The following is a 23,526-nucleotide window of genomic DNA, read 5'->3' as shown; positions in this document are numbered from 1 at the left end:
ATGATGGCAGGTGTATGCGGACTCCTATTTAACATGATTTTGAATGTGATTGCTTATTTCTGAACACAGCTACATCCCCAGTTATAAGAGGGTGTGCTCACTTATGCAACCACATGTTTTCTTCCCTCCACCTAAAAGTATTCAGTTTTTGTTTTTTTTGAGTGGTACAGTTTATAGGTCACATTAAAGGTGGAAAAATAAATATGAAATTATTTATCTTTGTCTCATTATTTTTACATCACAGAAACCTGACATTTTAACAGGGGTGTGTAGACTTTTTATATCCACTGTGTGTGTGTGTGTGTGTATGTATATAAAATATTAGGGCTGCAGCTAACGATTATTTGAATAATCGATTAGTTGTCGATAATTTAATCGATTAATCGGGAAACACACCAAAATTACAGAACAAAGAGGTTTATAGGGGATCTGTGAATGGCACTGTTATGAAGGGGATCTGTGGATGGCACTGTTATGGGGGATCTGTGGGTGGCACTGTTATGGGGGATCTGTGGGTGGCACTGTTATGGAGGGGATCTGTGGGTGGCACTGTTTTGGAGGGGATCTGTGGGTAGCAATGTTATGGAGGGGATCTGTGGATGGCACTGTTATGGGGAGGGGGGATCTGTGGATGGCATTGTTATGGGTAGGGGGATCTGTGGATGGCACTGTTATGGGTAGGGGGATCTGTGCACTGTTATGGGGAGGGGGGATCTGTGGATGACACTATATAGCATCTTATGCTATATGTGTCATCCACAGATCCCCCTCCCCATAACAGTGCACAGATCCCCCTCCCCATAACAGTGCACAGATCCCCTTCCCAATAACAGTGCACAGATCCCCCTCCCATAGCAGTGCCATACACAGATCCTCCTCCCATAACAGCCCCGCCCCGCTGCTCACAGCAGACTATTCTGGCAGTAACTTTTACTCAGCGTCAGCGCATCTTTATTACCTTACATTGAAGCTCAGGTAACAGGCAGTGCGGGCGGCGGCGTAACATGACACACCTGCACCGCCCACTTTATGAATGAAGGAGGCGGAGCAGGCGCGTCACGTGAGTAAGTGACGTTACGCCGCAGTCCGCTCTGCCTGTTACCGGAGCTTCATTGTAAGGTAAAATAAAGATGCAGTGATTTAAAGTAAACCGCCCGCATAGCAACGAATCGGCGATTATTCGATAACTGGATTCGTCGACAACGAATCCCGTTATCGAATATTATCGATAAAGTCGATTAATCGTTGCAGCCCTAAGATATATATTAGCAGAAGGACCCGGCTTCGCATGGGTATATTTCATCAATTTCATTTTATGTTTCTGTGTGTCGTAAAAAGATATCGACAGTTTCCCCCATAACAGTGACCTCCACAGTGCCCGCCCCTTTAACAATGACCTTCACAGCGCCTGCCCCTTTAACAGTGACTGCCCCTTTTAGCATCAACCACCCCTTTAACAGAGACCTCCACAGTGCCCGCCCCTTTAACAGAGACCTCCACAGTGCCCGCCCCTTTAACAGAGACCTCCACGGCGATACCACATGTGTGACACTTTTTTGCAGCCTAGGTGCGCAAAGGGGCCCAAATAACTTTTAGGAGAGCATTTTTAGACATTTGGATCCCAGACTTCTTCTCATGCTTTAGGGCCCCTAAAATGCCAGAGCAGTATAAATACCCCACATGTGACCCCATTTTGTAAAGATGACACCCCAAGGTATTCAATGAGGGGCATGGCGAGTTCATAGAAATTTATTTTTTTTGGCACAAGTTAGCGGAAATTGATTTTTTTTTTTTTTTCTCTCACAAAGTCTCCCTTTCCGCTAACTTGGGACAAAAATTTCAATCTTTCATGGACTCAGCGAATACCTTGGGGTGCCTTCTTTCCGAAATGGGGTCACATGCAGGGCTGTGGAGTCGGAGTCGAGGAGTCGGAGTCGGGGGAAATTTTGGGTACCTGGAGTCGGAGTCGGCAAACAATGCTCCGACTCCGACTCCGACTCCTACTAAATTTAGATTGGAATAAAAAAAAAAGCAAGTTTAAATTAGGGTTGTCCCGATACCGATACTAGTATCGGTATCGGGACCGATTCCGAGTTTTCTCGGCGGTACTCAGCCGCCGATACCCCGCCCCGATACATAAATAGAATACTATGGGCGTAACTATGGGCGGGGCCCGGTGCAGTCACTGTACTCTTACACCGGGCCCCGCCGCTCACCGAAGTATTTATAAACGTGAATCCTTATCCTGTTATTAAGTTGAACTAACGCTGCCCTCTCCCATGTTCCCCTGTATCCCCCTGTATCCCCACAGCACTTACTTAAGCTTCCATAGCAGGCAGAGCAGACGGCAGCAGTAACGTCACTCACTGACGTGGAGCGCCTGCTCCGCCCACTTTATGAGTGAAGCAGGCGGAGCAGACGCGCGACGTCAGTGAGTGACGTTACTGGTGCCGTCCGCTCTGCCTGCTATGGAAGCTTAAGTAAGTGCTGTGGGGATACAGGGGAACATGGGAGAGGGCAGCGTTAGTTCAACTTAATAACAGGATAAGGATTCACGTTTATAAATACTTCGGTGAGCGGCGGGGCCCGGTGTATTGGGGGACACTGTTATGAGGGGGATCTGTGGATGACATATAGCAGTGTCATCCACAGATCCTCCCCATAACAGTTCCATCCACAGATCCCCTATAACAGCACCATCCACAGATCCCCCACCAAATAACAATGCCATCCTCAGATCCCCCCACCCCATAACAATGCCATCCACAGATATCCCACCCCATAGCAGTACCATCCACAGATCCCCATAACAGTGCCATCCACAGATCCCCCATAACAGTGCCATCCACAGATCCCCCATAACAGTGCCATCCACAGATCCCCCATAACAGTGCCATCCACAGATCCCCATAACAGTGCCATCCACAGATCCCCCATAACAGCACCATCCACAGATCCCCATAACAGCGCCATCCACAGATCCCCCATAACAGTGCCATCCACAGATCCCCCATAACAGTGCCATCCACAGATCCCCCATAACAGTGCCATCCACAGATCCCCCATAACAGTGCCATCCACAGATCCCCATAACAGTGCCATCCACAGATCCCCCATAACAGTGCCATCCACAGATCCCCCATAACAGTGCCATCCACAGATCCCCCATAACAGTGCCATCCACAGATCCCCCATAACAGTGCCATCCACAGATCCCCCATAACAGTGCCATCCACAGGTCCCCCATAACAGTGCCATCCACAGATCCCCCACATGACAGTGCGTCATCCACAGATCCCCCAAAACGGTCACATGACATTTAAAAAAAGTATCGGTATTCGGTATCGGTGACTACTTGAAAAAAAGTATCGGTACTTGTACTCGGTCCTAAAAAAGTGGTATCGGGACAACCCTAGTTTAAATGTCCCAATTCACAAAAAGTTAATGACTTCTCTACTGTAAGAATAAAGACCAATGCATGCAGTGCCTCACGTAACCGCAAAACGAACACGTTAAGTGACTGTGAAGAAGCATGCTTTTCATGTGCTTCACTATATGGCACGCAACGCACAATTAGGAGCTGCAATACTTAGGGTCCATTCACACGTCCGTTGTTTCTTTCCTGATCTGTTCCGTTTTTTGCGGAACAGATCTGCACCAGATCTGGACCCATTCATTTTCAATGGGTCCTGAAAAAAAATCAGACCTTGAGCTGTCCGTTTTTTTTCAGGACCTATTGAAAATGAATGGGTCCAGATCTGGTCCAGATCTGTTCCGCAAAAAACGGAACAGATCAGGAAAGAAACAACGGACGTGTGAATGGACCCTTATACTTTCCATAGTGTTGTGTTCTGCTTTTACAGGGAACGCAGCGTCCATGTGTAACCTAGCCTCTCACTGATAAGGGATTAAATAAATGTTTTTTGCAGGACTAGAGACACTTGTATAAGTGAAGGGAATGGAGGGCCGGCCAATAGTTCAAGACTGAAGCTGTAAACCATTGGAAAAACTGCTGTCATTTAGCTAAGGCTATAAAAACGTGTAAACTCAGATTGTTAGCTTAAACTTTAAACAGGACTATGGGATTCTTCTAGGAAAATCATGTTTTAGAATAAATGAAAATCATGTTTTAGAATAAATGCCCCTTCCTGGATCCTCCCACTGCCCTATCTTCAGCAGCAGATAAGCACACAAAGGAGAAGGCAGCTTCCCAGCCAGTAGTCCTGTGGTAGGTTGCGTTTCTTTCCCTCAAGGAATGTATAAAATACATTCGCATATTAATACAGAGGAGTCTGAGTCGGAACATTTATCTACCGACTCCACAGCCCTGGTCACATGTGGGGTATTTATACTGCCCTGGCATTTTAGGGGCCCTAAAGCGTGAGAAGAAGTCTGGAATATAAATGTCTAAAAAATTTTACGCATTTGGATTCCGTGAGGGGTATGGGGAGTTAATGTGAGATTTTATTTTTTGTCACAAGTTAGTGGAATATGAGACTTTGTAAGAAAAACAAAAAACAAAAAAAATCAATTACCACTGACTTGTGCCCAAAATTTTTCTGAATGGAGCCTTACAGGGGGGTGATCAATGACAGGGGGTGATCAGAGAGTCTATATGGGGTGATCATGGAGTCTATATGGGGTGATCACCTCCCTGTCTTTAATCCCCCCCCTGTAAGGCTCCATTCAGACGTCCGTATGTGTTTTGCGGATCCGATCCGTGGATCCGTAAAACGCATACGGACGTCTGAATGGAGCCTTACAGGGGGGTGATCAATGACGGGGGGGTGATCAGGGAGTCTATATGGGGTGATCACCCCCCTGTAAGGCTCCATTCAGATGTCCGTATGTGTTTTGAGGATCCGATCCGTGGATCCGTAAAACACATACGGACGTCTGAATGGATTTACAGGGGGGTGATCAATGATGGGGGGGTGATCAGGGAGTCTATATGGGGTGATCACCCCCCTGTAAGGCTCCATTCAGATGTCCGTATGTGTTTTGAGGATCCGATCCATGGATCCGTGGATCCGTAAAACACATACGGACGTCTGAATGGAGCCTTACAGGGGGGTGATCAATGACGGGGGGGTGATCAGGGAGTCTATATGGGGTGATCACCCCCCTGTAAGGCTCCATTCAGACGTCCGTATGTGTTTTGCGGATCCGATCCGTGGATCCGTAAAACACATACGGACATCTGAATGGAGCCTTACAGGGGGGTGATCAATGACAGGGGGGTGATCAGGGAGTCTATATGGGGTGATCAGGGGTTAATAAGTGACAGGGGGGGGTGTAGTGTAGTGTGGTGCTTGGTGCTACTTATTACAGAGCTGCCTGTGTCCTCTGGTGGTCGATCCAAGCAAAAGGGACCACCAGAGGACCAGGTAGCAGGTATATTAGACGCTGTTAAAAAAAGTTTAACACCAAAATATTAAGTTTAAAATCACCCCCTTTCCCAATTTTACATATAAAATATATAAACAATAAAAATTAAAATAAACATAAATCGCCACATCCGAAAAAGTCCAAACTATTAAAATATTAACAAATATATAGGAGATATATTTGTTAATATTTTAATAGTTTGGACTTTTTCGGATTTGGCGATATATGTTTATTTTAATTTTTTATTGTTTATATATTTTATATGTAAAATTGGGAAAGGGGGTGATTTTAAACTCAATATTTTGGTGTCAAACTTTTTTTTTTTTTTTTTTACTTTTTATTTAATAACTATTTCCCCCTTAGGGGCTAGAACCTGGGATCTTTTAATCCCTTGTCCTATTCACCCTGATAGAGATCTATTAGGGTGAATAGGACTTCACACTCTCCCTGCTGCCCTGTGCATAGTGCACACAGCAGCAGGGAGATTACCATGGCAGCCAATGCTTCAGTAGCGTTCTAGCTGCCATGGTAACCGATCAGAGCCCCAAGATTTCACTGCTGGGGCTCCAATTGGAAGCTGCCACTACATTACCAATAAGGAGGGGACACTGTGGCCACTGCCACCAATGACTATAATACTGGGGTTGGGGGGGGGGAAATGTGCCAGCAATGAAGATAATTAACCTGTTAATACAAATGTAGGATGCGGGTGCTGGCTGCATTACATACTCGACCTCTATAACAAGGTGCTGCAATCCCCTCAAATTAACCGCTCAGGTGCAGCACCTGAGGAGGTAATTGCCACGTTTCGGCAGATCGCAGCGCCCTAGAGGGCGGGTGCCGAGTATGTGATACCGCCGGCACCCGCAGCATACATTTGTATTAACAGGTAAATTGTTTTCATTGGTGGCGCAGTGGCCTCAGCCCCTCCCCTCCTCCTCCCCTCTCTTGTCATCGGCGGTAGTGGCACAGTGGGGAGGGAGGGACTCCCTCCTTCTCTATTGTGTAGCTGTGGAGAACAGAATACTGTATGGAGCGAGTGAGCGATCCATACAGTATTAGAATGTACTGGCTCCGATGAGCCAAAGTTATTACTTTGCGAAGTTTCGCGAGACTTCACATATTTTTAGAAATTAATTTCTACTGTTAACAACCTTTTACCGAACTCTGGTTCGGTTCCAAGGTACTGAGTTTGGTGAAAGATTTTTAACAGTAGAAATTAATTTCTGAGGTTATTACCCGAAGTCTCTTGAGACTTCGCGAAGGAATAACTTAGGCTCATCTGAGCCAATACATTCTAGTACTGTAACAAAGTTATATCCAAAGTCTATTTGCTCGTCCCTAGTCATCAGTGTCTTATCTGTGGGCATCAGGCTTGCTAAGCTGGAGCAGCACGGTGGCTCAGTGGTTAGCAGTGGTGCCTTGCAGCACTGGGGTTCTAGGTTTGAATCTGACCAAGGACAACATCTGCCTGGAGTTTGTATGTTCTCCCAGTGTTTGTGTGGGTTTCCTCCAGGTACTCTGGTTTCCTCCCACACTCCAAAGACATACTGATGGGGAACTTAGATTGTGACAGCTTGATGCAAATGTCTGGAAAGTGCAGCACTGTGTACAGTAAGTGCTTAAAGGGTTTTTGTCATGAGAAATAACGTTATGTAGCGGACTGACATTAGCGATGTGCTAATGTCAGCACTACATAACAGTGTGCTTTATAACTCCCTGCCTGCCGCCGTTCTCTTAAAATAAAGACTTTTAAAATATGCTAATGAGCCTCTAGGTGCTATTAGGGCGTTGCTTCAGCACCTAGAGGCTCGGTCTACGCAACCTTTGGCACACCCAGGTCCAGTTGATTGACTTTCGAGTTCTCAGTGTCCCGTAAATCCCGCGCCTGTGCCGTCCCGTTTAGTATTCGGCTCAGTGAGTGAAGAACGCGCTCCTGCTGCCGACTTCCTCACTACGCTTGCGCCGAAGGAAGGAAGCCAGCAGCAGGAGCGCTTCCTTCACTCACTGCGCCTGCGCCGAATACTAAACTGCATGGCGCAGACGCGGGATTTACGGGACACTGAGGAGAACTCGAAAGTCAATCAACTGGACCTGGGTGTGCCAGGTCCAGTTGATTGACTTTCGCTAATGTCAGTCAGCTACATGATGTTATTTCTCATGACAGAAACCCTTTAAAAAGCCTCTCCCTATGTGACCACCAATAAACATTAAATTCACCTAGCCTAATAACAGCTCAGTCCCATTCATGTCAGACCCCCACTGATCAGATAGTGATGACCTATCCTGAGGGATAAGTCTCCAAAACTTTAGGGGTATGTTCACACGATGGATTTTGAAAATCCGCCTACAAACTTCACCTCTGAATCCTTGTTGTTTTTTTATGCGTTTTCTATCTTGTGATCTTTGGTGTGGATCTGCGCTAAAAACTGCAGAGAATGTATTAAAAAGGCACGGACACTCAGAACTGTTTTATTATGCTTACTCATTTAAATGGGAGTTTTAGTGCAGATTCCGCCCTAAGAGAGGACATGCTTTTGGGAAGCAGCACTTTCTTTTTTTCCCCCCAACGAATGGGAGGCTGTTTTGAGGCATTTTTTGGAGCTGATTTTGAAGCGGAATTGCTCCAAAATCAGCACCAAAAAATGCATGTGAGCTGCCCCTAATAAAACTAAAAAGATAATATGTATCAATTAAAACTACAGCTCGCCCCGCAAAAAAACAAGCCCTCACAGCACCAGTGGCAGAAAACACAAAGTTATGGGTACCAGAATATGGTGACACAAAGCAATTTTATAAAAAAAATAAAAAAAATATAGCTTTTTCATTTTTTTTTAATTAGCAAAGCATCACAAATTCGATGGATTTGGTGTCTCCATAATTGTACTGACCCGCAGAAAAAAGTTTTTACCTAGTGAACACCTTAAAAACAATACCAAAACCCTAAAAACAATAGCGATATTGCAGTCTTTTTTTGTCTTCTCCTCTGCGTCCCCGCACACTACCTTTTTAAAGTGGTGTGGATTTAAAGCCCAGCACAATGGGCTGGATGTCTATGTTCCGTGATCATTATTAGGGTAACTTAATCAGGTACGTTATTTATTGTGTCTACAGATCCACAGCAGCACAGCCTGCAAAGATGCCAAGTCCAAGAGTCACCAGAGCAGCCAACACCAGCAATCCTAATGTCAGCGGAAGGATTGAGTTTATGTCCCTACTGACTAACAAGACCAGTGTTTCAGATCAAACATTAACAAGGCATCGGACATCAGACAGTCCTGTCCACCGCAAAGACTCCAACTCCTCTTCTTCTCAGCAGCAGCTTCCAGAAGAAGACTGCATGAAATTAAACCCATCTTTTCTTGGAATTGCACTAAGGTCATTATTGGCTGTAGATTTATGGTTGTCCAAAAAGATGGGAGTTTGTGCAAGAGACGGATCTTCATGGGGCAGTGCACGTCCTATGATGAAGTTGGTGGAGATTTCTGGTCATGGCATTCCTTGGATTGCTGGTACAATATATTGCTTGTACAGAAGTGACAGCTCAGCTGGCCGGGAGGTCATACTGAATCTGCTTTTCGGTAAATAACTTTTGACTGTGTTTGCCCTTTGTTCTCTCAGGTTTCCATTGCTTTTAATAGGGAGAATAGCAAAGTCTGATTCATGATTTTAGACAGAAAAAAAGTCCTGAACATCTTTAAGGCTTTGAACACCTTTGTTTTACTCATATTGGGCTAAAAAATATTTTTTTTTCAATTTTCCATATTTTATTAAATATGTTCAACAGTTTTTGTGCTACAGGGTTAAGTCTGTCTATGTGCAGTTTTCTGTTTTACAGTGCTTTTCTGACCTCTGCCTCTGTAGCCTTATCTCTGAATTCCTGACAGCTAATAAACACACATTTATAGGGAATTAGGCACGTGGTTAATCGCTATTACAGGGCTCCAGACTAAAAAAAATATCAAGGAGCCATTGGCTCCTAACCCGCCAAATATAAAATATATATATTTACGGTATAATAAAAAAAAAAAAGACATGTCTTACCTAGGGTTGTCACAATACCAAAATTTTGACTCTATTTCGATACCATAAAAAAGTATTGCGATACTCGATACCACGTGAAAAAAATAAAACGCCCAAAAAGCCGCATGCATTCCACATTTTATGGAACGTCTGGACCATAATAGAACTGTCCGATCCTAATTTTTGTCGGGACAAGGTGACAAAAAAAATTGCAAATTGCACTTTTTTTTATTTTTTTTGCTGTTCACCCCATAGGATATATTTTTAAATACCGTATTTTCCGGCGTATAAGAAGACTGGGCGTATAAGACGACCCCCAACTTTTCCATTTAAAATATAGGGTTTGGGCTATACTCGCCATATAAGACTACCCCTGAATGCCCAGCCCTCCCTGTCTTCAAGACTATCTTCTCCAGTCCAGGGAACTGACTGGGATCTGTGGATGGCACTGTTATGAGGAGGGAGATCTGTAGATGGCATTGTTATGGGGAGGGGGATCAGTGGATGACATCTTATGCTATATGTGTCATCCACAGATCCACCCCATGACAGTGTTATCCACAGATCCCCCTCCCTATAACAGTGTCATCCACAGATCCCCCTAAACAGTGTCATCCACAGATCCTCCTCCCCATAAGTGTCTTCCACAGATCCCCCTCCCCATAACAGTGCCATCCACAGATCCCCCTCCCCATAACAGTGCCATCCACAGATACCCCTCCCCAGAACAGTGCCATCCACAGATCCCCCTCCCCATAACAGTGCCATCTACAGATCCCCCTCCCCATAACAGTGCCATCTACAGATCCCCCTCCCCATAACAGTGCCGACTACAGATCCCCCTCCCATAACAGTGCCATCCACAGATCCCCCTCCCCATAACAGTGCCATCCCCCTCCCCATAACAGTGTCATCCACAGATCCTTCTCCTAAACAGTGTCATCCACAAATCCCCTTCCTAAACAGTGTCATCCACAGATCCCCTTCCCCATAACAGTGCCATCCACAGATCCCCTTCCCCATAACAGTGCCATCCACAGATCCCCCGCCCCGACGCTCAGAGGAGTATACATTTATTAACTGTAATCCGTAACTTTAACTTTTAAATCAGCGCTAATCTCTTTAGTAGGGTACCTTACCCTTAGCTCCGGTAACAGGCAGTGCGGGCGGTTCTCACTCACTGACGTCACGCGCCTGCGCCGCCTATTGGGAGGAGCAGGCACATGACGTCAGTGAGTCACCGCCCGCACTGCCTGTTACCGGAGCTGAGAGTAAGGTACCCTAGTAAAGAGATGATCGCTGATTTAAAGTTAAAGTTACGGATTACAGTTGATAAATGTATACTCCTGTGAGCAGCGGGGCCCTGTATATTCTAACCACCAGGCAAGCGTCCCCATCACCATGGGAACGCCTGGGGGTTAGAATATACCATCTGATCTGAGTATACCCAGCGTATAAGACGACCCCCAACTTTTGAAAATAATTTCTAGTGTTAGAAAGTCGTCTTATACGCCGGAAAATACGGTATTTTAATAGTTCGCACTTTTTTGGGTGTGGCGATATGTAATTATTCATTGTTTATATATTTTATATGTAAAATTGGGAAAAGGGGTGATTTAAACATAATATTTTGGTGTTTGTTTTTTTTTAAATTATTATTATTTTTTTTAAACTTTTTATTTAATAACTATTTACCCCTTTAGGGGCTAGAACCTGGGATCTTTTCATCCCTTGTCCTATTCACCCTAATAGAGCTCTATCAGGGTGAATAGGACTTTACACTCTCACTGCCTATGGCTGCCATGGTAACCGACCGGAGCCCCAGGATTACACTGCTGGGGATCCGATCAGAAGCTGCCGCTGCCACTGCCACCAATGAGGAGGGGACCCTGTGGCCACTGCCACCAATGATTATAATAGTTATAATACTTGGGGTTGGGGGAGGACTGCGCCACCAATGATTATACTTTATAATACAATGAATATAGTTTATGCCTGAATACAAACGCAGGCTGGTGCCGGCCATATCCCATACCTGGCCTCTAACTACGCGCTGCAATCTGCCGCAATTAACCCCTCAGGTGCCGCACCTGACAGGTTAATAGCGGCGGATTGCAACGCGCAGTCATAGCGGCTGGGTGCCAGGTATGGGATATGGCCGGCACCCGCAGCCTGCGTTTGTATTCAGGCATAAACTATATTAATTGGTGGTGCAGTGGCCACAGCTCCTCCCCTCCTCCCTGCTATCAGTCAATTCTTGGTAGTGGCACAGGGGGGGAGGGACTGCCTCCTTCTCCCCTGTGCTGCTGAGGAAAACATGGCACGTGCTGACAGCAGCGCGTGCCATGTCAGTTTAACTCGTGTGTGAAAGAGGCAGAGCAGCGGAGGGTCTAGGCACAAATGGCGACAAGACTACAAAGTCTTGTCACTATTTTGCAATTCTAAGTCGCATTGGCGACCATTTTGGTCGCCATCTGGAGCCCTGTATTAATCCAAAAGTATTGGCGCAGTGAGTGCCCTTACAGCTCTTCATACTTTCTTTTCACACAATTTTTTTCCCCTTGCAGCTCACTTTATATCTTAAGAAAATCCACGTTGATTAATTTGCTAATGAGGCATTAAGGTGCCCAGAGGAGTGATATTTTAATTCGGTGGAGCCCAGGAATGCCTCCGTCGAGTGCCCAGGCCCGCCTTCCTGCAGAGCTCAAGCACGCCTCTCCTCCGCTCATAGACTACGCCCCCCAGCAGCGCCGTGACTAGCAGCCAATTACCCCTGCCCATCTTTTCCCTTCAGCATCACAGACAAATCTCGTGCAGGCAGCGTTCGGGACTTTGGGTCCAGTGACGTTTTTGGCACATGCCTAGTTGAACAGTTGAGAATTATCCACTTAGTTTCACTGGAATTGCGCAGGCAGTGAGATTTATCTGCGAAGGGTGAGTGGGGCTATCAGCTGCTAGTGAAATAGCCGGGGTGGGGAGGCAATGGCACTGCAGGGGGCGTAGTATATGAGCAGAGGAGAGGCGTGCTTGGGCTCTACAGGAGGGCAGGCCTGGGCTCCTTTGAATTAAACGCCCCTCTGCACACCTTAATGCTTCATTGGCATATGGATCAAAGTGGATTTTCTATAGATATAAAGCGAGCTGCAAGGAAAAAAAACACACCTGGAAAGAAGGTATGAATTGCTGTAAGGACATAGTCTAGGTTTAATAGTGATTAGCCAGGTGACAAACTCCCTTTAAGCCATATTGTTATCAGTTTGATAAGAATTTAGCCATAGTCAGCGATGCGAGCTACAGAGCAAGCTATTATCTGACGGGACTCTGTGTAAGTGTGCTGTTTCTGGGAAGCAGATCGCAGTTCACACTGCACAGTCTGATTTAATGCGCTGAATGAAAGATCACCTCACCCGATGAACGAGAATTTTGCTTGGGCAAGTTCAATCATTTTATTTTTTTTCCTGAACAGATCCTGACACTATATCATATCGCTCATGTTAAAGAGGCCTTTTTTTTTTTGTGGGACTGCGGACTGGACATGGTGTGCCATCCGCTTTTTTTGTGGCCTCATTGAAATGAATGGATCTGCATCCAGTCTGCAAGAAATGCAGACCGAAAATAGTCGTGTGAATAGAACCTTAGCCAGAGTAGAGAGCAGCCAGCTGAAAATAAGTATGGGGGATATTTATTATGCCAAAAGGGGTTGCAAGTATTGGTGCACGACAATACTTGCAACTTTTCACCATTCACGCCACTTTTTTTTCCATAGTGATGAGAAAAGGGGGCATGGTGTGGGTGGGGAAGCGGGCCCAGCTCATTTATCATTTTCCATGCTGGTTTTTGCCATGGAAAATGGCTTCAATCTACTCAAGCGAGAGGGCTGGCATAGAGTTACGGCCTGTTGGACGTGGCACCAAACATATGTCGAGGCCTGCGCCTTAACATAACTTTGGTGCTTCCTCCAGCAGCGTAGAGGGACTTGAGACTGGTGTGGAAGATTCTGTCTTAATAAATGCCCCCCCCCCCCCCCTATATCTTTAAAGCAATATCTTGTAAGACTCTGCTGGCTTTTCACATTCAGCTTTTTTATGCAGTTTTTGAAGCAAACACCAGAAGCGTATTCAAAAATAAAATACTCAGCCTTTCTGTTATTCGTCCTCCATTTGTGATCTGTTCCTTGCTTTGGCTTCAGAAACTACATAAAAAACTTTGGCCTGTAAACTCAGTCTAGTAATTACAGCTAACTCACAAGTGAAATTTATACATTTTTAATACAAAGAATAAAGTTAAACCAGCACCCCACAAGATCTGAAATAAAGTTCAGGAGCATGCTAACACTACTGCTCCACGCGCAGACACAGGCATACATGGATAAATCTGAATGGCATTACTGCTATACTTGCTATATGAAAATTAGAAGCACTTTGTGCACATTTTTGATCAAAATTATGGCAGGCCCATTTACCAGCAACAAAGCAGCTTCCAACAGACAGGATCTAAAACTGACATAATTGCCCCTTCTTCTAGGCATAGCACTCACTTTCCTACTAGGCATTAGGCGCGTTAGAATAACGAGTAGTGCATAAACATTAGTAGGAACAGTCTATATTAAATGGCAAGGGGATAGCTGGCACTGACTGGTGGGGCTGAGACTGCTGGCAGCGACTGGTGGCACTGTGGCTGAGATGGCTAGCACTGACTGATGGCTAGCACTGACTGATGGCTAGCACTGACTGATGGCTGAGATGGCTGGCACTGACTGATGGCTGAGATGGCTGGCACTGACTGATGGCTGAGATGGCTGGCACTGACTGATGGCTGAGATGGCTGGCACTGTGACTGGTGTCTGAGACTGCTGGCACTGTGACTGGTGGCTGTGGCTGAGACTGCTGGTAGCGGCTGCTGAGTGCTGGGACTGTAATGACGATGCTCCGACGTGGAGAGCGCACCATAACCTGCGAGTGGCGGCGGTGATTGGGCGGCACGAAGGTGCGGGTGGTGTGTGGAGCGCCATGTGATTGGTTGGCTCCCGCGCATGTGCAGTTCAATTATCGGCACACACATACAGACACGCAGCCCTGAGCACGCACACAGGGCTTTTATTATAAGAGAATGCTTGTACCATTGATTCCCTCAAACACAATGTATAATAATAATAAAAGCCCTGTGTGCGTGCTCCGTGTCCGTGCGTGTGTGCCAATAATTAAACTGCGCATGCGCGGAGCACCGACTAATCAGCACACGGCGCTCCACACACTGCCCGCACCGCTCATTACACAGCTGTACTCCGCACCAGGTGTCCGCACGGAGGGCCGGGGCTCCCATTACCTGACAGGCTGTAGTGCATGCCTCCGATGCCGCTGTACAGCTCCAGCACCCGCAGCGGCGCCATCACCAGATCCTGCAGTCTCTGCGGCCTGCACACTGCTCCCTCCTCTTCCAGAGCCCGGGCACTTCTGCGTGAGGCTGCCTGACAGAGGACTTGCTCCCCGGGGCTCAGCTCTGAGGGGGGTTCGGAGGAGGATGTTCTGTGTAGGCAGCGGCATCAGGTGCTGAGTGCAGGGGGCTGCAGCAGGCTTGGTATTTGCCTCTAGTAGTAATACTCCTGCCCTAGTGTCCATCCATTAGTGATCCTGCCTCTGCTCCAGGTAACTCCCATCAGTTGCCCCCTGCTCCAGGTAACTCCCATCAGTTGCCCCCTGCTCCAGGTAACTCCCATCAGTTGCCCCCCTGCTCCAGGTAACTCCCATCAGTTGCCCCCTGCTCCAGGTAACTCCCATCAGTTGCCCCCTGCTCCAGGTAACTCCCATCAGTTGCCCCCTGCTCCAGGTAACTCCCATCAGTTGCCCCCTGCTCCAGGTAACTCCCATCAGTTGCCCCCTGCTCCAGGTAACTCCCATCAGTTGCCCCCTGCTCCAGGTAACTCCCATCAGTTGCCCCCTGCTCCAGGTAACTCCCATCAGTTGCCCCCTGCTCCAGGTAACTCCCATCAGTTGCCCCCTGCTCCAGGTAACTCCCATCAGTTGCCCCCTGCTCCAGGTAACTCCCATCAGTTGCCCCCTGCTCCAGGTAACTCCCATCAGTTGCCCCCTGCTCCAGGTAACTCCCATCAGTTGCCCCCTGCTCCAGGTAACTCCCATCAGTTGCCCCCTGCTCCAGGTAACTCCCATCAGTTGCCCCCTGCTCCAGGTAACTCCCATCAGTTGCCCCCTGCTCCAGGTAACTCCCATCAGTTGCCCCCTGCTCCAGGTAACTCCCATCAGTTGCCCCCTGCTCCAGGTAACTCCCATCAGTTGCCCCCCTGCTCCAGGTAACTCCCATCAGTTGCCCCCCTGCTCCAGGTAACTCCCATCAGTTGCCCCCCTGCTCCAGGTAACTCCCATCAGTTGCCCCCCTGCTCCAGGTAACTCCCATCAGTTGCCCCCCTGCTCCAGGTAACTCCCATCAGTTGCCCCCCTGCTCCAGGTAACTCCCATCAGTTGCCCCCCTGCTCCAGGTAACTCCCATCAGTTGCCCCCCTGCTCCAGGTAACTCCCATCAGTTGCCCCCCTGCTCCAGGTAACTCCCATCAGTTGCCCCCCTGCTCCAGGTAACTCCCATCAGTTGCCCCCCTGCTCCAGGTAACTCCCATCAGTTGCCCCCCTGCTCCAGGTAACTCCCATCAGTTGCCCCCCTGCTCCAGGTAACTCCCATCAGTTGCCCCCCTGCTCCAGGTAACTCCCATCAGTTGCCCCCCTGCTCCAGGTAACTCCCATCAGTTGCCCCCCTGCTCCAGGTAACTCCCATCAGTTGCCCCCCTGCTCCAGGTAACTCCCATCAGTTGCCCCCTGCTCCAGGTAACTCCCATCAGTTGCCCCCCTGCTCCAGGTAACTCCCATCAGTTGCCCCCTGCTCCAGGTTATAACCATATTCTGACCCCTATAACTTTTTTGTAGTATTCTGTACAGGGCTGTGTGAGGGCTCATTTTTTGCGGGACGATCGGTTCTTTTCAGTGATACCAATTTGAAGTGTGTGCAACCTTTTGATCACTTTTTATTAAAAAAAATTATTGGGTAGTTGAAGTTTTTTTTTTTTTTTTCATTTTCCGTATGCCATTAATATTGTTATATTTTAATTGTATGGGCATTTTCGCACGCGGCAATGCCCATGATATTTATTTTTCATTGTTTAAGTATTTTTATTTTAAGGAAAGGGGGGTGATTTGAACTTTATTTATTTGTGAAAACTTTTTTGTAACTTTTTTTGTCGCCTTGGGTGACAATAACTGACAATCATTAGATTGCCCATTGTGTTCATTGATGGCTAAATAGCCATCATTGAAGACTTCATTTGCACTATACCAATACAATGCTGCCACTTAGTGGCCTGTATTGGTATATTCCTGAAATAGACACCGAAGCCTCAAGCTGGTAGATGGGCCCTGCCACAATTTTGATAAAAATGTGTGAAAAGAGCTTCTAATTTTCATATAGTTAGATTTATCTATGTTTCCAGTGTTTGCATGTGTCTTTGTGCATGGAACAATGTGCTGCTGTCTATGGTCTTTGAATAATTTTGATTTAAAGTGTCACTGAGTTATCTTAAGACTTTTGACATGTCAGAGACCTAGGGTTGGATCTGTGATGGTCTGAGTGCTGAGACCAATTTCTAGAACACGAATAGAGAAGCACATGCATATCACAGCTTCTCTCCTCATTGCAGGGGGCTTAATTGAGATGGGCCCTCAAACTTTCTATTGAGCTCGTCTCCTGCAGCGAGGAGAGAGAATGCACTATGTGAGCAGTTCATTCTCCTCCTTCTCAAGATTGGTTGGGGTCTCAGCACTCGGACCTCCACCGACCAAAATCTTTGTCTCTGTGACATATCAAAAGTTTTATTAAAACTCAGTCCAAATAGTCTAAAACATTTTAATGTGCGAATTATTTTTCTTGGCAGCTCTTCTTTTGGATATCATTCTTGTGGGAATTGTGAAGGGAATAGTGAAGCGTCGTAGACCTACCCAGAATCGCATGGACATGTTTGCTACATTCTCTGTGGACAAGTATTCCTTCCCATCAGGTCATGCTACACGAGCTGCAATGGTTTCTCGTTTTATGCTTAATCACCTTGTACTAGCTGTTCCAGTTAGGATCCTTGTGATGCTTTGGGCTATAGTGGTTAGTTTGTCCAGAGTCATGCTGGGTAGACACAATGTAACAGATGTGTTATTTGGCTTCTTTATGGGGCACATGCAGTATAGTTTGGTTGAATACTTCTGGTTGTCCCCAAATACTTTACCTGCCCTGTTTACGATTTAAAGTATTGACAGAAAGTCGTCATTTTGAAGGCATCCTTTTAGTCTTGTTATAATTTAAAATGGATATGATTAGATTTCCCACAACATCTTGGAGCTTTTTATACATGGACCTCCGACTATAACTTCGAGGGGTCAGCTACATTCAGAACCAAAGTAAAATAATGACACAAGCGGTTATAGGAACAGATTAGTAGACCGTGCTGTAAAAATAATTGCACTTCAATCCAACAGTACGTCTTCTGCCATGTTAGGCCTAGTAGAGAAAAAGAAAATCCCGGGGCTTTGTTCTACATTTTCTTCAGATGTTGTATTTGGGAACATTTTTATATGCTGTGAAAATCATTGTGTTTTGAAATGTTCAGATTTTTTTAATATACAGTTTAATATACATTTTTAGTTACTATATTAATTCTGGAAACACATTGCTTTATATTCTTTGGATTAGTAGAACTTTTGTGAGATTTTCATTACACAGTGCTGTTGTATTTGTTATATCTCTTACACTCAGTCTTCTTCAAAGGTCTCCATTGATGAACTTCTCTTTGGAGGGTACATTTTTGGGTAAACCTAATTCTTTTGCCATGCAAAAAAATACTATGTTTAGGTTACCTCTTCTGTCTCTAGTTGAAAACTAATGGGGCCATTTTACAATGACACTGCTTTACACCAGCATTTCTTGTGCCATGTTTTTGCCAATCAGCCAGTTGACCTTAACAATAATGTGCATAAAATGTTACTCCTCTAGGAAGCACTGCATAAAGACCATTGGGGCTAGCTACTAATATGCATTTTTCTGTAACTAATGGCAATCTATTAAGTCAGATCTGGGTAGGGAAAGTTAAAGGGAACCTGTCACCAGGATTTTGTGCATAGAGCTGGGGACATGGGCTGCTAGATGGCCGCTAGCACATCTGCAATACCCAGTCCCCACAGCTCTCTGCGCTTTTATTGTGTTATAAAACCGTTTTGATCAATATGCAAATGAACCTGATATGTGTCCTGTGTCCGGAGATGAGTCCAGCAGAAAGGAGCCCAGCACGCCCCGCGTCCTCCGAATCTCCTCCTTGCTGGCTGACGTCACAGAGCTGGAGCACCGAAATCTCGCGATGCGCGAGCTAGCGCATGCGTAGTTCGTTCCCTGTGCTGATGCCAGCACAGGGAATGAACATGCCGACACTGCGCATGCGCTAGCTCGCGCATCGCGAGATTTCGGCGCTCCAGCTCTGTGACGTCAGCCAGCAAGGAGGAGATTCGGAGGACGTGGGGCGATGCTGGGCTCCTTTCCGCTGGACTCCTCTCCGGACACAGGACACATATCAGGTTCATTTGCATATTGATCAAAACGGTTTTATAACACAATAAAAGCGCAGAGAGCTGTGGGGACTGGGTATTGCAGATGTGCTAGCGGCCATCTAGCAGCCCATGTCCCCAGCTCTATGCACTAAATCCTGGTGACGGGTTTCCTTTAAAGTGGGCATAGAGGAAAACAAAAGCAGCACTACACGCTGGACAAGCATGTGTATATGTGAAAGAACATTTTGTTTCGAAGATGTTTTTCTGCAGTGAGAATGTTCAGTATGACCATTTCCCCCTTCGCCTTATGACAACATCCCTGGAGAGACCACATCCTTCTACAGGAATCGGGAACCAAAATAACTGAAAGGAGGGAACATCCTCCCATATCCCCAGTTCTGTTTCCTGTCCTAAGGAGACAGGTGGAATGAATATCGATGTGTGGAAAAACTGTGAAGACCCTAGGTATAAGTATAGGTATGAACTCCCCAATTATGTCTCCCCCAAGTATCGAGAAAATTTTAGATTTTCTCCAGAAATGTTTGGATATCAGTCTCAGGCCTAGTACGCTAAAGGTCCAGATCTCTGCTTTGGGTGCTTGCTATGATATAGATTTAGCCAACCATAGATGGATAAGAAAATTTAAAAGGGCCGCTTCTAGACTAAGACCCTCTATAACCCCAAGGGGTCCCCAGTAGGATTTAAACCTGGTCTTGAAAGAGCTAATGAAACCACCATTTTCTACTTTACTGGACATCTCAATTAAATACCTTTCTTTCAAAGCAGCATTTCTAATAGCCATAACCTCAGCTAGACGCCTGGGAGAAATTCAGGCTCTGTCCCGCCGAGAACCATATCTCTCTATTTTTCCGGACAGAATTGTTTTGAAGCTAGATCCGGGGTTCCTTCCAAAAGTCGTCACAGACTTTCATAGAGATCAGGAAATCATCCTACCTTCTTTTTCTACAGACACAGAAAGTTCATCTGAAGAACAATTCCAGCTCCTGGGTGTAAGGGAGACAATTATTCAGTACCTGGCAGCTACAAAAGAATTCAGGAAGGATGACAACCTCCTTATTCAATTCGCAGGTCAAAACAAAGGGGAAAAAAAGCTTCCAAGGCCTCTATAGGTCGTTGTATTAAATCCACAATATCCTGCTGCTACCAAATGTCAGGTCTTACTAGCCCCTCAAATGTTAGAGCCCATTCCACGAGGGCAGTGGCTTCTTCATAGATGGAAAGAGCTCGCGTTTCACTTGATAGAATCTGTAGAGCCGCCACCTGGTCGAGTATAAATACATTTATAAAACATTATCATATTTATGTCTCTGCTTCTGCTGATATGACCTTTGACCAGAAGGTATTACAAGCAGTTTCCCTCACTACCAAGTAATCTGATAGTTCTCATCTGTAGCCATCATGGTGGACGAAATGGAAAACCGTAATTAGACTTACCGGTAATTCTGTTTCCTTGAGTTCACCGTGACGGCTCGTATTTCCCCCCCTAAAAATGATAAATAGGTTCCAGTATGAAGAACTACTCAAAAAGAACTACTTTGGTAATTTGTAAACACTGAGGGTGAGAGTGGGTGGTGGCCCTTTAAACTCTGTGTTCCTGCCCCTACAGAGATCAAGGGGTCAATCTCATGTGTAGCAGTCATGGTGGACTCAAGGAAACAATTACCGGTAAGCCTAATTACAGTTTTTCTTAGCAATGTGGGCACATATGAACATGGGTCCAACACAGTTGTCTTGAGCTGCCAAGTGCACATGTAACAGGTCAGTTTCATAGGTACAAAACTGCTGACAGATGCCCTTTAAAGAGCTGGTCTGGAATGAAGTTAAAGGGATTCTGTCATCAGATTTAAGCCCTCTAACCTAAACATATGCTCATGTCCAGACTAATAAGAAGAATCCTAAGCTGGCCTTATTAAACTTCACTGTGGCTCTATTTGCCCAAAAAACTGTTTTTTATAACCTGTCAATCACTTACTTAAGGTGCCCAAGGGGATTGCGAAGGCATGGAGGCGGGAGCACGTAGGTGACGCATGCACCTCCCTTCCGGGCGCTGAGCTCCCAGCCCGATGTGAAGCCCTGCTAAGTGATGCTGCTCCTGCCGCTGCTCTACCCTTTCCCCTGTCGGTAGTGAGGATCCGCTGTCTGCTGCTATACCGCTGACCTTCCGCTCTGCTCTGCTGCCTCGCACGCACCTCCCTTCCGGCCGTTGAGCTTCCAGCCCGATGTGAAGCCCTGCTATGTGATGCTGCTCCTGCCGCTGCTCTACCCTTTCCCCTGTTGGTAGTGAGGATCCACTGTCTGCTGCTATACCGCTGACCACCTGCTTTGCTCTGCTGCCTCATTCCTCTGCACCTCTAGCGGAATACAACAAGCCGAATCGGAGCCGACTGCAAAGCTGAGACAGGAGGGGAAGTACACTGGCGCGGCGGTCTGTGAGTGCTTTTCGCCCAGCCACCCTCCCCCCTTCCTCACGAAGATGAGGTGAGATGCATTGATGACTCTTTTCTTCCCTGTTTGGAAATTTGCTATTTGAAAAACTTTAGACAACAACGGAGAGAGGGCGTGGGCTGTGGGGTGCTGGAAGGGGGCCACGTGAACGGGTTTTAAAAGTGCCCCCCCCCCCCCCTGAAAACCTGTGCAAAAGTATGGAGATGATAAAGAAGGAGGAATGCTATCAACGGTGCAAAAAGGCCGCAAGTGCTATGATCTAAGCTGGAAGGTTGCACAGGCTTGAATTACCTACCGTTCAGTGACTGGGGGTTTGGGGGGAGGGGGGTGAGCTGGAGGTGGCTCCCCTGAAAAAGGGACTATAGCGTGGGGCTCAATATACAGCTTTAATCTCCAATAGCAGAGAATGTTGGCCCTGGAAAATTGGTAGCTACGAGTCATTTATGTAACTGAGGGGTTTTGCAAAGCTATAATAATATGAGATCCCTATTGTCAGTGTTATGTTTATATAATACAAATATTAACATATTATATTAACAAGAATTTGACGAACTAACTCAACTAATCCAGCTAATCAATTAACCAACTATGCGACTACTACTAGTACCATGAACTAACTTAACTGACTCAGGAAATTAATCATGAGACTGCTACTGATTTTTGTACTATCAGGGTCTGAGTTGCGGGCTGGATAACCACCCAAAGACCTCAAATAAATTAACCGCACTACAACGTAATATAATGTATAATGTATTGAGGAGGAGATGGTATACTAGTGGATTTATGGATTGACTGCAGACCTGATAAAGTACTACATGATTGTTTAATGTATTGATGTTTTGGGTTCGAATGCTGATTCCCTTCTCTGATGGTCTTTTTTTTTTTTTTTGCAGAATTTGTGAGGGTGCTGGGGGGGGGGAAGCGGGGAGACTGGTAGGTAGCAGGGAAGGTTTCAGAGATGGCTAAACAGGGGGTGGGAAAAAAGGGCAAGGCGCAAGTGGAGTTAAATACCTCAATCTCCCCAATACTTAAAAAAACAGAAAGCTCCAAGCAATTACTCTTGACCAATATGCGTGGGCAGACTAGTCCCTCAAAAAAAAAAAAAAAGAGGAGGTGTGGCAAGATTAAGAGGGTGAGTCTATCATAGATGAAAATTTGGGGTTGAAAGTATCTGAGGTTGGCCTCCAGTCTGGGGAGAGAGGCAGTAAACAGTTAAGGGAACTGGAAGAAAAGGCCTTCACAAAAGAAGAGCAGGTTCCTAGCTTGCAAGATATATTCCAAGAAATAAAAAAAATGCAGCTTGGCAGTCTCTCCAGACTGGAAATATTAGGGAGTCTGTGGGACTCCTCAGAGCGGATGTAAGAAAATACAAAGAAAGGTTTACAGAAATAGAGAAAAGAGCATCTGACTCTGAGGACCTCCTGCAGACAATAATTAAAGAAAAAAATTCCTTAAAGGAGGAAAATAGGGAACTGAAAAATAGGCAAGACTCCTGCGCGTTTATACTAACTTGGTTGAAGGAACAACTGGGCCAGGACATCTCAGATTATAAAAACTTTGTGGAACGGGCCTACAGACAACCGTCAAAGTTGCCCCCACCCGGAACGAGACCTATCATTTTCAATCTATTATCAGTTAGGGATAAGGAGGAGATATTACGCAGGTCGAGGAAGAAAGGGAAGTTAGAATATTCAGGAGCAATAGTAATGTTATTCTCTGACTACGCAAAAGAAACGGTGAAGGAAATAAGTCACTTTATTGACGTGAAAAAAACTTTACGTTTAAATAATGTGAAATATTCGATGATGTTCCCGGCTAAATTGAGGATAGAATGGGAAAGCAAGAACTGTTTTTTTGACACAGTGGAGGCGGCTGAAATATGGATCAAAGAAAAGATAGGGAGTTGAGGGGTAAATTGGTCTGGGGGCTGGCTGGGGAGGAGGTATGCTTAGATAGCGAACCAGGACGGAGGTAGCCTGGCTCATCCAGAAGGGAGTGGGGTTGGGAAGGGTATTTTTTTATTTTTTATTATTTCTTTTTTTTTTTTTATTATTATTTTTTG

The 23,526-nt window shown here is 46.0% G+C and overlaps 1 protein-coding gene across 2 annotated transcripts in view; it reads left to right on the top strand.

Annotated features, from left to right (window-relative positions):
- Window positions 1-18,543, top strand: part of PLPP6 (phospholipid phosphatase 6) — a 50,193-nt gene extending 31,650 nt beyond the window's left edge. For both annotated transcript variants that reach the window (XM_040407727.1, XM_040407728.1), the window contains 2 exons: window positions 8,503-8,969; window positions 17,345-18,543. In XM_040407727.1, the coding sequence (XP_040263661.1) occupies window positions 8,503-8,969; window positions 17,345-17,706 (829 nt within the window). In that variant the 3' untranslated portion in view covers window positions 17,707-18,543. The remainder of the gene's footprint in view (window positions 1-8,502; window positions 8,970-17,344) is intronic.
- Window positions 18,544-23,526: the final 4,983 nt, after the last annotated feature.

This window comes from Bufo bufo, chromosome 9, assembly GCF_905171765.1.
Source record: "Bufo bufo chromosome 9, aBufBuf1.1, whole genome shotgun sequence".
Lineage (NCBI taxonomy): Eukaryota > Metazoa > Chordata > Amphibia > Anura > Bufonidae > Bufo > Bufo bufo.
Note: the sequence above shows the minus strand (reverse complement) of the source record. Positions and strands in the feature narration are given on the sequence as shown.